The following is a 14,258-nucleotide window of genomic DNA, read 5'->3' on the forward strand; positions in this document are numbered from 1 at the left end:
CCCCCGCGGAAGCCGCGTTGGACTCGCCCGCCCGTGCGGCGGCGCCGCAGCCAGGACGAAACCATGGAGGGCGCGGGGGGGGGGGGGAAAGCCGCACGAACCCCTCAAACCGAGGGTGAACGCGAGAAAGAACGGATCCGCCAAGGGTTGTTTGGTAGTTTTTATGCAGATCCTGAAGCCCACACCGGTATCAAACAGGTACGATGGAGGCAACTAAAAACCAACAAAAAAAATAATTAAAATAAAATCAAGTAAAATCCCAACTTCATATAAAAGCCGCGGGGGCGGCTCTGGGTGTAAGGGGGGGACCCCTCTGAGCCCCCGCCGGGCTCCGGCTGCGTGTGGTGAACGATCCCGGAGGGAATTAAAAAGTGATTGCTATATACACACACGTAGAAAGTCAACAGTGATCCCGGGGGGAAGAAACAAAACAAAACAAAACAAAAAAATCCAAAGATCCCCAAATGAACCCAAACCCAACCAAAGTCTTCCCAAGCAGGGGGACAGGCTTGGGCCTTCTTGCTGCCAGTCCCGTGGAGCTCCAAGCTGGGTTTGGGTGGGTTCCTCGACCCTTTTTTTGCCTTGTTTTGGTGCTTTTGGCAGACAGGAGGAACAGGGAGGTCTCCCGTCCCTGCAGCAGCAATTTGGGGATCGGCTGGAAACCAACACCCCAACACCACTCAGCGCTCCTCTCGAAGCTTTCAGAGTTTTTCCTTTTTTTTTAATTTTTTGTCTTAACTCTTTCAACTACTACTGAAGGTTTTATTTAACAGCAACGTGGCTTCTTCTCGTTAAAACATCAGTTTTGTGTCTTGTTTTCTTGTCTCACCCAATGCTGGGGGTGGGCGGGGAAGGGGGCTGGGGCTAGAACCAACCGAAAAGTACAGAACATTTAATTTAGGAGAAGGTTACAGGAATCGTTGAGGGGAGGAAAAAAAGAAAAAAAAAAAGAAAAAAAAAGAAAAAGAAGAAAAAAAAAAAAAGGGCAGCCCCGGGAGCTGCGTCAGTACCGGGGAGGGAAGAAGGGGCGCTTGGGGGTGAAGAAGGGAGCCCCCCCTCTGCCGAAGGGCGGCCGCGGCCGCTTCAGGCTCTGGAAGGGGTCTCTGCCGCCGAAGGGCTCCCGCGGGCGGAACTCGGCGCGGGGCGTGCGGAGCAGGACGGAGCCGCGGCCCCCGGACGGCTCCCGGTGCCCGGGGGGGCCCAGCCCGCGCGCGGCCCCCGCCAGCTGCTCCCGGGGCAGGGCTCCGGGCCCCGCGGGCTCTCGGGAGCGGGGCAGGGGCTCCCGGGCCTGCGCCCCCGCCCCGAAGTGCTCCTTCAGCGTCCCTTGCATCGTACCGTGCTCCTTGGGGAAGGCGCCGTGCTCCAGCGGGGGCGGCGCGGGGAACGGGACCCCGCCGTGCTCCCCGGCCGGCGGCGGCTGCGCGGGGAAGGGGACCCCGCTGTGATCCCCGGGCACCGGGGGCGGCGGGGGCGTGGGGAACGGGACCCCCGCGTGCTCCACCGAGGGGGGCGGCGGCACGCCGTGGGGCAGCGGGAGCGGCGCGGGCGTTTCCTTGGAGAAGGGGTTGGCGTGATCCACCGACGGCATGCGGGGAGGGACCGGGTGGTCCCTCGGGAAGAGGCCGCCGTGGTCCTTGGCGGGAGCGGGCGGGGGCACGGCGGGCGGCCCCACGGGCTCCCGCGGGAAGGGGCTCCCGTGCTCCAGGGGCGGCGGAGCGAGGGGCGGCGGCGGCAGGTGGTGCTCGAAGGCGGAGCTGAAGTTGTTCGTTCGGAAGTTGTTGACGCTCTCCGGGAAGGGCGGCACGTGCTCCTTGTAGGGCCCCGGGAAGCCGCCCATGCCCGGCAGCTCCGAGGAGCCCGCGGGGCCGTTGTCGAAGGCGCTCCCGCCGCTGCTCAGCTCGAACCAGCCCGCCCGGCTCCCCTCGCGCCCGTGGCCCCGGCTGCCCTTGCCCAGCACCCGGATGGACTCCACGGTCTGGATGGGCTCCCCCGACATGCCCCGGCTCGAGGCGTTGTGGTAGCCCAGCGTCTCGATGGGAGCCCCCTTCTCCTCGGTGCTGTCGGGCAGGTCCAGGCAGGAGGAGGAGACGCGGGTCTCGATGCGGTAGTGCTCCTCCGGCGGCTGCGGCTCGCCCTTGGCGGCCCCGGACAAACTCCCCACCTCGCCGGAGCCGCTTTTGGGAATCTGCCCAAAATGCTTCTCCTCGGAGGGTTTGCGGGAGGCGTTTTTGAGCATGTTCTTGAACTCGATGGTGGAGGTGGCGGAGATGGAGGAAGCCAAGGGTTTGTCCCCTCCTGCCGCGGGCGCTCGGCTGGCGGGGCTGGGGAGGGCGTTCTGGGGAGAGAAGAGCGAGGAGCGGTGGGGAAGCGCGTGGGGCGAGTCCGAGTATTGCTTCTGCGGGAGGCCGGCCTTGGGCAGGCTGCTGTGGTTGGAGTCTGGCGTGAAGAACACGTCGTTCTTGCTGGGAGATGGGGAACCATCCGAGGCCGAGTCCTTCCCCCTGCGGCCGTAGCTCCCAAACATCGCCGGGGACGAGGCCAGAGGGTCACAGCTCTCGCTCTGATCCAGGATGGACCTCATGGCCGGGGGGAAGGATGGCTTCACACCAAACTCCTGCGAGCGCTGCCCGTAGCTGGACAGCACTGGCTGGTACTCTGCAGAATCGGGGAGTTTACTCGATTTCAGGATAGACTTGACCGGCTTCTTCTCCAGGTTCAGCATGGCCGAGGGCGGCGGCCCGGAGTAGTCGAAGTCACGGTAATCCTCGTCTTCTTGGAAAGATGTATCTGGGTAAAACTTCTCCTGGGAGGAGTCCATCAAGGAGGAGGGCATCTCCCTGCTGTCCACAGGTGGCTTGTACAGGCTGGCCGGGGACTCCCTGCCGAGGCCGAAGGGCCGGTAGCCGTGCACGGAACTGGGAAGTTCTTGGGAATATCCATCATCCCGGCCCTGCAGAGGAGACCTTGTGCTGCTGGGAGTTGAGGAACCGGGGCTCATGATTTTTGACAGCAGGGAGATCGTGTCGACGTTGCTCGACGTTGGCTTGTCCATCATCTCGTCCTGGGTGGGCGTCCCACTGCGCTCATCGCGCACCGGCGTCCCGTCCACATTGTCCATGGAAGTGCTGGTGGGACCACGCTGGAAGTCAGAGCTGTGACTCTCCGTTGCCATGCTGGACCCCAAGCTGCTGAGGATGGGAATATTCAAGTTCAGGCCACTGAAGCCAGGATTTCCCTTCAGGAAATTGTGTATCTTCATCTCCAAGCTGGGAGAAGGGGGTTCTGATTCCAGCTTGGCTTTTGAAATTTCGGAGGATTGACTCAGTGAGGTTTCTGTTGGCAAAAGGGAGGAAGGACTGGTAGGGTGGGAACTGGAAAATCCCAGGGAATTAGCTGGTGGCTTAAAACCAGAGCTTGACAGTGCTGGGGTATGTCCGACGGGAGCCTTATTGACTGAAGTGGAGGAAACCTCTGCGGTGGTTGAGTTTGGAGAATAACCAAAACTTTTGGCTATAAAGGACTGTGGATTGGAAGGAACATTCCTCCCCTTCAAGCACGGCACGGTTGTGTTGGCTGGCGATGCCGAGGTGCTCTGTGAGGCAGCTTCTCCTGACTGAGCTGTGTTTCCAGCCACGCTCTGCAGCAAGGACGACAGCCCTGCAAAACACAACTGCTGCATCAGGTACTGAGGGCAGGGGAAAATCACCCCAAGGCTCCTGTGTTGGCACTTTACACCCCCCAGTCTCCAGCCATGAAGAGGACTGGATTTTGCTGCTCCCAGTGAGGTGCAAATTCCGCCAGAGGCTTGGATTGATGTACAAATATAAATTACACCATCGAGTCAGGTGGGTAGGAACTCGTCCTGGTCTGCAGCCAGGAGTGGGGAAACCTGCCCTGCTGGCCAGGTGACCCTGGCAAGGTGCCAGAGCAGGAGCAGAACCTCTTGGTCTCCTGTCCTGTTCAGGGAATGTTCCAGATACGTGTGATTCAGCCACAGCACAAGCAGCAAGTACAGGGAAGTGACAAATCTCACTGGTCCGTGACACCTGAGCTACCTGACAAAGACCACCCACACGTGCCAGAGACGTAAAACGTGTCCAGTGAATTTCCACTTCCTCCCTGAGTTCTCACTTTAGGACAAGCAGAGCAGCACGTTTCAGCCTGGCCACTGCCCTCAGAGCCCTGCCAGCCCTCCCCCAGCACCCACCCCAGTACCTTGCAGCGCTGGCGCCGTCTGAGTCTGGGTTTTGGAGAGAGCTGACAGAATGCTTTCCGGAGTTATCTCAACTTTGGAGAGAATATTTGCTAATGGATTCGAAGGAGCAGATGGGGTTCCCAGGACAGGAGTCTTCAGGCCACTGGTGAGAGCTGAGGGGCTGGTCGGGGTCCCTGGCGAAGGTCTCGAGGCGGGACTCACACCTGGGGCAGGAGCACACAGCACTCACCTGAGCTGCTCTGGCAACACAGGCTCCCCACAGGCACAACCAGACCTCTGAGAGCAGCAACTCCCTCATGTTTATTTTGAGATAATTAAAGGTTTAAATGATCACCCAGCTCCGTTAGTGCCCACAGCCCAGCTCAGCACTCACCTGTGCTCTTCATCACCGACGTCAAACTGCTCAGGATGGAGCTGATCTTGGCCAGGTCCACGTTGGCCAGGTTGGGTAAGGCAAGTGCTGGTGCCAGAGGGATGGGAGCTGTGCTCACCACCTTTGGAGCTGGGGGTGTTGGAGGGGCTGGGGCTGGCGTGGCCGCTGTCCCCGAGGCTGTGGCAGCCGCAGCAGCCGATGGCACCACTTTGGGGACGCTCTCAGTCTTGGCAGGGGCCGGGGCTGGAGCTGCCTGTTTGTCCTTCCTCTCCTCCACTGCAGCAGAGAGGGGGAAACAAAAGCAGAAAGGTCACTCAGTCCCCTCAAAAAAACTCAGGGAACATCAATTCTGATTCCCACAGATGTAAAAACATCAATTCTGGTAAGTGTTTTGGGAGATGGAAACGATCACTGTGGAACTAGGAGATTCAAACCCTACAGCCCCAGCCCAGGCTTTGTGCCTCCTCCACATCCCAAACGAAGCTGGAAAAGCCTGGTTTCCTCTTTAATTCCCACAGCACAATCACATACCAATGATTTTAGACGTATCATCCTCCACATCAGAGAGCTCCATGTCTTCCACATCCCGATTATCCGTCGCAGGCTCTGGAGAAACCATCTTGCGTCCTGCAGCTGCGGGAGAGCGGGCGTTGTTCTCCTCCCCCATGCCCTGGAAAGGGGACTCAGAGCCCGTGGGAGATGGAGCATCCATGCTGGGAGAAGGGACAGGAGACTCCTCGGGATCAGGGAGGGTTGCTTTCAGCTGGTCCAGCTTCTTCTTCAGGTTGCTCACTCGGTTAGCAAATGTCTTATAGGCCTAAGGAAGGAAGGACACTGGACTGGGGATCTTTCATGCCTCAGTCACTTCCTTAAGGAAGCAACACAAAGCCTGAGAAAACCCATTCCAAATCCCTGGACCCTGCAGTGGTAGGAACTCAGCTTCTCACAGGGCAACAACCACAAAAAGTGGGGAGGATAAAACCTTTTTCCACTGACTTAAAACAATTTTCATGACCCCCCATATTTTAACAAATATGTTCAGCCCATCTGGGGCATTTGGCAGGTTCTGGAGGGTGCTGGTTGTTTTTGTAACACTTTACTACTGTCCTTTCTTTGCTCATCTAGTTCTCATATCAATCCCAAGTTTCTAGAATTCAGGATTTGTCACACTAACTGTAATTTTGCCCTGTTTAAGAATCTAGAGGGTATCCAACATTCCAGCAACACACACAAACTGAATTTCCAACTGCTGCATTTTGAGAGCATATCCTTGTCTTACCCAAAGCTTCCATTTTGCTCTCTTTGGAAACCACCCTTAAACCAACCCAACAAACTTTTTAATTTGGGAATAAAGAGATGAGGCATTTTTCAGACTCTGAGGTGTGGAGGATCCAGAAAAGTCACACTTACATTTGCCACCACCTTGACTTCCTTGTACTGTGCCTCGTAGAATATTCCAGCGTTCTCCAGCGCCTCGGTGAGCGAGGGGCCGTTCTTCACTTGCTTGTCCAAACCATTGACAAACTCCTCCAGCTTTGAACTTGCCTCTTCAAACTCCTTGGAGAACTTCTTCCCTCCTGTTTTATCTGCAGGGAGATGAACACCATGGAAACGAGGCAAAGCCCAGAAGTGTGGCAGCAATGGCAGCACCCAGGATATTGGGACAGTGGAGCTGCACAGTCCCAGATCATCCACTGGGATCTGCAAGGGTGACCAGGGCCTGGTTGCTGGTAAAGTTCTGGTTTTCAGACAGTCATTTGCTTGGGCTGAGCTTTACACCTGAGAATTTCCACAGAAATCCCACCTAGCCAAGATTTTTGGCTCCTGATTGCTGGTTCTTAACCTCACTCTGAAATTCTGGCATTTTCCACACATAAATTCTGGCATTTCCCATCTTGACAGAACTGAGGAGCTCCCACAACACCTTCAGTGCCCTCAGGGCTTTACCTTTCAAGCACTTGAGTGTCTCAGTGCTGCAGACATCCACCCTCATAGTGGAAAGCTGCTTCTCCTTGAGCTCTATCTGATCCTCTGAGCGTTTGTACAGCAGCAGCTCATCAATGAGGGACTGGGGCTGGAAAAAAGCAAACAGGAAAAGCCTCCTCATCACATTCCAGGGAAGACAAGCCCTGCCTCTGCTCCAGACTGCTTCCAAGCAAGAGCTAACCCAGGAACCACGTGGAGCCTGGGATTTTTAACCTCAAATTTCACAATGAGCAAACCTGGGCTCAGGCAGGAGCTGCAAATCCACAAATCTCCTGGTTATTTACTCCCCATTTCACCCTACAGGTGCCGGTGCATTTCACAACATGTCCCTCTCTGTCAGGGGACTGAATTTAGACCAATTTCTTGCCACCAACTCCTCAGCCACCTCTTCACAAGGATGTCCTGGGCTTGCCCAGACCCTCCCCGTGTCCGCCCCACTGTTCCAGGTGATTCCTGGGCCTGGAGTCACCCCACATGCAAACCCCAAGGTGGGGGTCAGTGCCATGGGTCACTTCCACTCACAGACTTACTCGGAATTCAGCAACAATCTTGGACTTCAGAGCAGCTTTGGGGTTGGTGGAGGCTGTGGGGAAAAAGAGAAATTGTGAAGAAGTTAAGGAACTGCCTCCCCATGGAAAGTCAGTCACAAAAGGCTGCCTAATAAAAGATATTTGAAGATAATTTCATGTGTTACCCATCACATCCTCCCCTCCATGCAGGTGTCCCTCAGTGCTCCAGGCTCCCGGCAGCTCATGGGGACATACACAGGCACAGCTGGGTTGGGACTGAGCTCAACAAGTGACACTGCTGCTGTTTAACATGCTCTGAACATTTCCTGGGCACACCTTTTCCTCAGGAAGACAAGTCCCTGCAAGGTCAATCTAACAGCTTTATCCAAGGAGTTACAGCTCTCTGCAAGGAAGGGAATGTTATTCCCCAAGTGCCAGACCTGGAGCTGCCATGGAGCCCAGGTTTCCTGTGGGCAGAGCTCCCCTAGGTCTGACCATGCCCAGAGCTTTGACAACTCTCACACCTGGTTACAGGGTTGGGGGGATGAATCCTGCTGGCAAGAGACTGAATCCATCAGACTGTGGTCAAAACAGGAGAAACAGGAAAGAAGACATGAGCTGATGAGAAGCAAAGCACTAAACCCTCCATCCACGCTGGACACAGCCCAGTTCTGTCTGGGAAAGCAGCTTCTGGTTTGTTAAACCCAGGAATAAACACTCCCAACTCTTTTAATCTTCTGCTGCCACACCTGATGTCCCACACATCACACCTGGTGTCCCACGGCCATACCTGGTGTCCCACATGTCACATCTGACACGTCACCACCTCTGTGGGGACCACTCAGGGTGTTGGTACAACGTGAGATCATTAAAGTCACTCTGTTTACAATAAATTCTCTCCTGCTGGTCTGGGCTCTGCACTGTCACATGTCACATCCTGCACTGCTCCAGGTTCCTCCTCCCAGCCCAGCCTGCTGGGGCAGTTCCTGAGCATGAAGGGAATGTCCATCTCCTCCTCCTCCTCCTCTCTGTCTTCTCTCCATCTCTGACCAGTCTAAGAGCAGATTCCAAGAGGTTCCACCAGCTCCTTCCTCTCCTGTCCACAACCTCTGCTCTCATATCTTATTTCTGCCACATTTCTTTTCTTTCCAAAGTCTTTTTTCTACCAACACCTCCTTGGTGTGCACATCTTGGGGCCCTTGTGAGCCTGCAGGCTCAGCTGGCTCAGCCCACTCTGGGCTCAGCCCTTCTGCTCCTTGAGCAGCCAATTTCTGCATTAGTGCACAGAGTTCACAGTGGTTCCTTACTTTGTGATTTCTTCCACGGCTTATTCGGTTTGTTCAGAGACTCTTTCAGCTGCTTCTGAGTTTTGAAAGTGGTACCTGGAAAAACATTTCATTTTTGGCAGTCTGGCATTATGGGATTCCTGTCAAAATCTTGGGTTTTGGTGCCATACAGTTGCACGGTGAGAGTGAACAGAAATTTGTTTTAAAATACCTCGACCAACTTCCTCATAGGAGCTGCTGGATGCCCAAGAGAACCTCAGTTTACTCAGGAATGCAGCAACCTGGGGGTGGTCTGCCATTTTTAAATCAAGTTTCTGTTTGCCCTTACACTAAGGCAGTTCAAAAAAATCACAGTAAAAAGGGAAAACACACAGAAATCTAAAAATGAAACTCTTTAGGAAGGCTGTAATGGAATCACCGTCAAACAGACAAGTGCTGCTCACTGGGAAAGCAGCCACAATACCTGATTTACCTGGAACCTCACAGACCTTGTTTTCAAGTCCCAGAAATGAGCCATTTCAGAGCAAAAAGCACAAAGGTCACTTCTCAGCATGCAACACCCAGCTCCAGCCTGTCCTCGTGCCACAGCCCGACCCAAGACACCTCATTGCTCCTGCTGTGATGGCCACTGACCCTCAGACCACACCCGAGGGCCCCCTGAGCACCTGCAGCTCTTCATGATGGGAGGAGAGCCAAACCCTGCACTGACTTCCACTGCTAATTCCTGGTTTTAACCAATTCCACGTGTTTCTCCTCTAGGGATTGAGGATTCTTCACCCTCCAGCTTTGCTCCTGCCTCTTCCTACCCCACAACCACCAGACTATGAGTGAACAGCACAAGGAGGTAGAGCCAGAGCACCCTGGTCAGGATGTGCAGGATCATTTCAGCCTCATGTTCTGTCTGCTCTCAGCTGGAGCAGTTCCAGCTCATGTGAAAGAATTCCCAGCTGCCTTAAGAAAGGTACAAAAGAGGTAAAGCAGGAGAATCCAGCGCTGCTCACGTCCCACACTTGCTTGTGTTACAGCCTGTGCCAGGTGCAAATGCCCCTCATCCCCCTCAGTGACCCCAAACTATTTCTACAACTTCAGTGAGCTCACGTGGCAGTTGGTAAGGTGAGAAATGCAAAGGGTGAGTAACTTACTCAGTGCTTCTTTCAGGGCCAGAATGGTTTCCTCAGGGTACACGTTTCTGTCCTCCCAGATTTTGAAGATTCTTTCGATGGATTTGGAAACTGATGGGTCCCTGCAAGAGAAGAGTTCTTTACTCCATGGCTGCAGGACACTGGTGTGAGGTTTCCCTCACCCCACAGGACAATTAGACCCAAACCAGCCCCCTCTGCAAATTAAAACTCAGTTCATGCCCACACATGGCTGTTCCAACAGAATCTTTGAAGTTCTGCTGATGTTTCTAGAATTTTCAGAAGAAAAATTCCCCCATTTTGAGACACTCAGCCTCCCAACAGCCCATTAGTTCATTCATTACTCACTTCACTAATGAAGCAGCCTCAGGAAGCACCTCTGCAAAGGTGTCCCTAAAAACAATGGCATTTTTCCTCTTGCAGTTCTGTATGACATCATTGGCCAAGTAAAAAAGGTTCAGCCGGTGAGGAAAAGCAGCTGAGGACAAAAGAAAACTGAGATCAGCATCAGGCACAGGCACCACAACAGGCACACCTTGATCCCAAAAGTTCAGCACTGCTTTGGGGAAAGTTTCAGAGTTTCCAAATTCCAGCAGGCAAACCTAGAGGACTAGAGAGGACATCTTTAATTTCCAAATGATTTTCAGATTCCTCCAGCTGTGCTTGCTCCTCTGACCCTCCTGATGTTCAAACTGAGTTACTTCATCAAATCCCTTCCTTCAGGGGTGGGTGGGTAAACTTAGGAAACTCATTCACATGCAAATGATGGTAATGAGCTCCTTCATTTCACCAAAGGACACTGCCAAGGATTAAACCAGAGGAACAGTGCCAAGAGGTGTGCTGTCACCTCTCACCTGCAACCAGAATCACTTTTTATCTACAGACCCCTCAATCCTCTTATCCTGCTTCATTTTCCAGCTCTCCCTACCTTGGTAGAGCAAATTCCCACAGCATGGCTGCACCTTGCAGCTCTCCAGGACTCCCCTGAGGAAGCTCAGCATCCTTCCTGCTCCAGAGCCCTTGGTGAGGAGCTCACCCCTCACTCACAACCTGGAAAAGCTCCCAGCAGAACCATTCCTGTTGCTGGAATGCCCTCCCAGCACGAGGGTGAGTTCCCAAGTGAACAAAGTTCAAAAGGAAGATCCTGCACAGAAGATCCTCCCCTGAGGGGAGCAGAGCAGAGGACACAAAAGGCTTAGCTCAGATGGGTTCTCCTCACAGGCTGATGTCCTTAAGCCTCTCTGAGCCCCTGCCAGCAGCACTGGGCTCTCCTGGCACTGAGCCCTCGAGCATCACTGCAGACTGGGGTGAGGAAGGGCACAGGGACAGGCCCTGCTCCTAAAGCCCTGTCCCTGCCCCAGGACACAGCACAGGCCTGACAGTCACTGCCAGCAGCTGCTCACCCCCAACTCTGCATGGAGCCCCAGTTCCACATCCCAGGAGGAGATTTTGTCCCTGACCCTGCTCCTGTGGCCATGGCCACCTTATGGAATCACAGTTCTCACATCCAAGGAAGAGCTTTTATCCCTGATACTGCTCCTCTGGCCATGGCCACCTCATGTTCTCATATCCCAGGAGAAGATTTTATCCCTGATCTTTCTATTCTGGCCACTGCCACCTCACAGAGCCCCAGTTCCACATCCCAGGAGGAGATTTTATCCCTGGTGCTGCTCCTCTGGCCACTGCCACCTCATGGAACCCCAGCTCTCACATCCCAGGAGGAACTTTTGCTTTTCCAGCACAGACTCAGCAAGCCAAGGATTTATGAGCAGAACCTGTTGCTCACAAGCTGTGCCCTGAACATGCTGACAGGACAGGCTGAGATGGGTTTTCTGGAGCACACGGTGCTCTGCTCTGCCCTGAGGGCTGGGAATTCAGCTGGAGCAGGGCTGCACTCTGCCTGCTGCTCCAAAACAATCTGCAGCCGGCTCTCCCCAAAATGCCAGCCTCAATAATCTCTCAGATCATCATCCCACTGGAATGGGGCTCCTGTGATTTAGTTAAACCCAGCAATTCTCCTGCTGCTCACCCTCCATCCCAGAGATGTTTCACCAGCAGACAGCAATGATTCCACATCTTAATAACATAAAATAGATTTCAAATAATTCTAAATCTTTGATACAAAGAATTATAAACCTTTGATTCAAAGAATTCTAAACCTTTGATTTAAATGATCCAGGATCTACACAGCAGAAGGAAATCTGGAGCAGGGCTCCAGCCTGATGCTGACCATACAGAGCAAAGTTAGAGGCACAAGTTATGAACCAAAATACACCCACATCATACAGAGGAAAGATCCATGCTGGGTGCAGAGGAAGGCTGTGGACATGATGCACAGAGAAAACCAAGTGTTTCTGGGTGCAATGGGCTGTGTCCAGTGAGTGAACAGCTCCTCTCAGCTTAAAGCAGTGAGGAAATGTGGGCAAAAAGGAAACTGCAGAGCTGAGCCCACTCCAAAGCAGGCACAATGGCACCAACAAAAATGGCATTTCAGAGTCTCTGGATGTGTTTAACCCACACTTAAACCCTCTGAGCAAACCCTCCTGCAGGGACGCTCAGATTCCCATCAGGAATTTCCCAAAGGTGAAGATTCAGAAGGATGTCCTTGCAGGAATATTCCTGTTGGGCAGCTCTGGCTGGGACCAGCACGGCTCAGAGGCAAGATGCCAAAGCAACAGCAACATGGCAAACAGCAGCACCCCTGGTTTTCCTGAAAATACACAATTCTGTGCCCCAGAACCCCCCACCACATTCCCCCTCACCAGGAGGATCTGATGTGTTGATAAGAGCTTTGGAGTTGAACATTTAAATGCTCAGAAATGAACCCAGGACCACCTGTGCTTGGTGTGGCTGGGACAGGGACTTCCCACAGTGAGAACTGTGAGGTCCTTGGGGAAGAGGATGAAGGGAAAAGCAGGGAAAAAATCCCTGTGGAAGCAGGGAATAACCAAACAATCAGGGGTCAGGGCACGGCAGCATCACAGCTGCTGTCAGGGATTGGGTGAGCAGGGTAAGAGACCTGCATAAAAGGAGGGGTGTGAAGGGAAACCATGAAAGAACTCCATAAAATCCAACAAAAATTCCAGGCTGTGGCCAAGGGCTCAGGGCATGGAGGACCTGCAGGTGGGAACAGTTCAGTGGCTTTTGATGAGGGGGGAAGGAGAGATGGAAGAGCACTGAGGGCCTCAGAAGAGCCAGGACAACTGTGAGAAGGCCACGTCCAGAGGAGCTGGCACATCCCAAGGAGAGATGGGCTGGATTTTCCTCAGGGGACATGCACTTGGAGCAGAAGGGGAAGGATGATGAAGGATGAAGGAAGCCCCAAAGATGATGCCACAGTGCCAAGGGGTGTCCAAGGGAGGGCGATTTCCAGGAGAGGTGGCAGTGACAGCAAGGCAGGAAGACCAAAGGTCTCACCTCTCTCCAAAGCTCTCACCTCTCTCTCCCTAATTCCATGGAGCACAGACAAAACAGATCAAACTCTGGGGAAAGAGAATCTCCTGCATTCTGCACTAGTGCCTTGACAGTGAACCCCAACTCTCCCAAATTTTCCAAAAGGTTCAGCACACAACAGACAGACACTTTGGGATGGGAATGTTATCTCCACGTTCCTGCCAAGCAAAGCTTCCTTGAACTCCCACAGGAAGAGTCCAACCTTTCCCACGGCAGTGGAGATAACACCGCTGTGCTTATCCTCTTGCCAACAGCAACCTTCTCCCTCCAGGCCAGGGCCACATCCTGATGTGCACTGCAAAGCCCAGAACTGCACCCACACTGTCCATGCCCACCCCGGGCTGCTCCAGGCACAGAAACGGCTCCTTGAGCCCGCAAAGTGCTGCTTTAGGAGATCGCGGATTCAGGAGCACAAAGGTGCCACCACTGAGGTGCACACCAGCATGTTGTGTTCCTCCGAGGATGACACGGTGATGCACGCACGACAAGAAGGAATGTTTTCAAGTAAAAGGGACAGATTTAGAGGGGTGTCAGGAAGGAATTTTTCCCTGTGGGGCTGCCGAGGCCCTGGCACAGGTAGCACAGAACAGCCGAGCCTGCCCCGTCCCTGCAAGGGTCCAAGGCCAGGCTTGGAACAACCCGGGCTGGCGAAGGTGTCCCTGCTCGTGGCACTGGACGGGTTTTAAACCTTTCCAACCCAACGACGAGCCCGACCCTGCCCCGCTGCCGGTCCCCGAGTGCCCGGTGCGGGCTGGCCGCCGATGGCGGGGCCCCGTTCCGCCCCGGCCGCCCCCCGGCCCCGCACTCACAGCGGCGCAGCCACTTCATCCAGTGGTACACGATGGTGCTGTGGTGCCGCTTGTTCTCCAGGCACCACGAGGAGAGGCCCTGGATGGACTCCATCGTGTTGGTCACCGCCTGCAGCTTCCTATCGAGCGAGGCCTCGAGCGCGCCGGCCGCGGACGAGGCGGCGGCGGCCGAGGAGGAGGAGGAGGACGAGGAGGCCCGGCCGCCGCCTCCGCCGCCCGCCGCCATCTTCCCGCGCTGCTCGCGGCCGGGCCGCGCGGGGGGCGGCGGGGCGGCGCCTCACGGGGCGCAGGGAGGGGGGGCCCGGGGGGTGCTCGGGCGGTGCTCGGCGGTCCCGGCCTGGGGTGGGGGGAAAGGCTGGGCCCCGGCGGGTGCAAGAGGCGGTGGCGGCCCGGAGGGATCGCGGGGAGGACCCCCGGGTAGCGGCCGGGCGGTGCCGGTAGGCGGTGCCGGTAGCCGAGGCGGTGCCGGTACCGGAGGCGGTCACGG

General features: G+C 55.0%; 1 protein-coding gene across 2 annotated transcripts; it reads right to left on the reverse strand.

Moving 5' to 3' along the window:
* Positions 1-127: 127 nt before the first annotated feature.
* On the reverse strand, positions 128-13,997 carry RPRD2 (regulation of nuclear pre-mRNA domain containing 2). Of its 2 annotated transcripts, XM_059490254.1 has the most exons (11): positions 13,772-13,997; positions 9,858-9,987; positions 9,513-9,613; positions 8,392-8,466; positions 7,106-7,158; positions 6,537-6,663; positions 6,000-6,175; positions 5,121-5,406; positions 4,590-4,865; positions 4,216-4,419; positions 128-3,657 (listed from the first exon to the last, which is right to left on the reverse strand). In XM_059490254.1, the coding sequence occupies exons 1-11, from the start codon at positions 13,995-13,997 to the stop codon at positions 1,004-1,006; spliced, it is 4,308 nt and encodes a 1,435-aa protein (XP_059346237.1). In that variant the 3' UTR covers positions 128-1,003. The 2 variants fall into 2 exon arrangements, with proteins under 2 accessions (XP_059346237.1, XP_059346238.1); XM_059490255.1 differs by lacking the exon at positions 8,392-8,466.
* Positions 13,998-14,258: the final 261 nt, after the last annotated feature.

Source organism: Ammospiza nelsoni, chromosome 28 (genome assembly GCF_027579445.1).
Source record: "Ammospiza nelsoni isolate bAmmNel1 chromosome 28, bAmmNel1.pri, whole genome shotgun sequence".
Lineage (NCBI taxonomy): Eukaryota > Metazoa > Chordata > Aves > Passeriformes > Passerellidae > Ammospiza > Ammospiza nelsoni.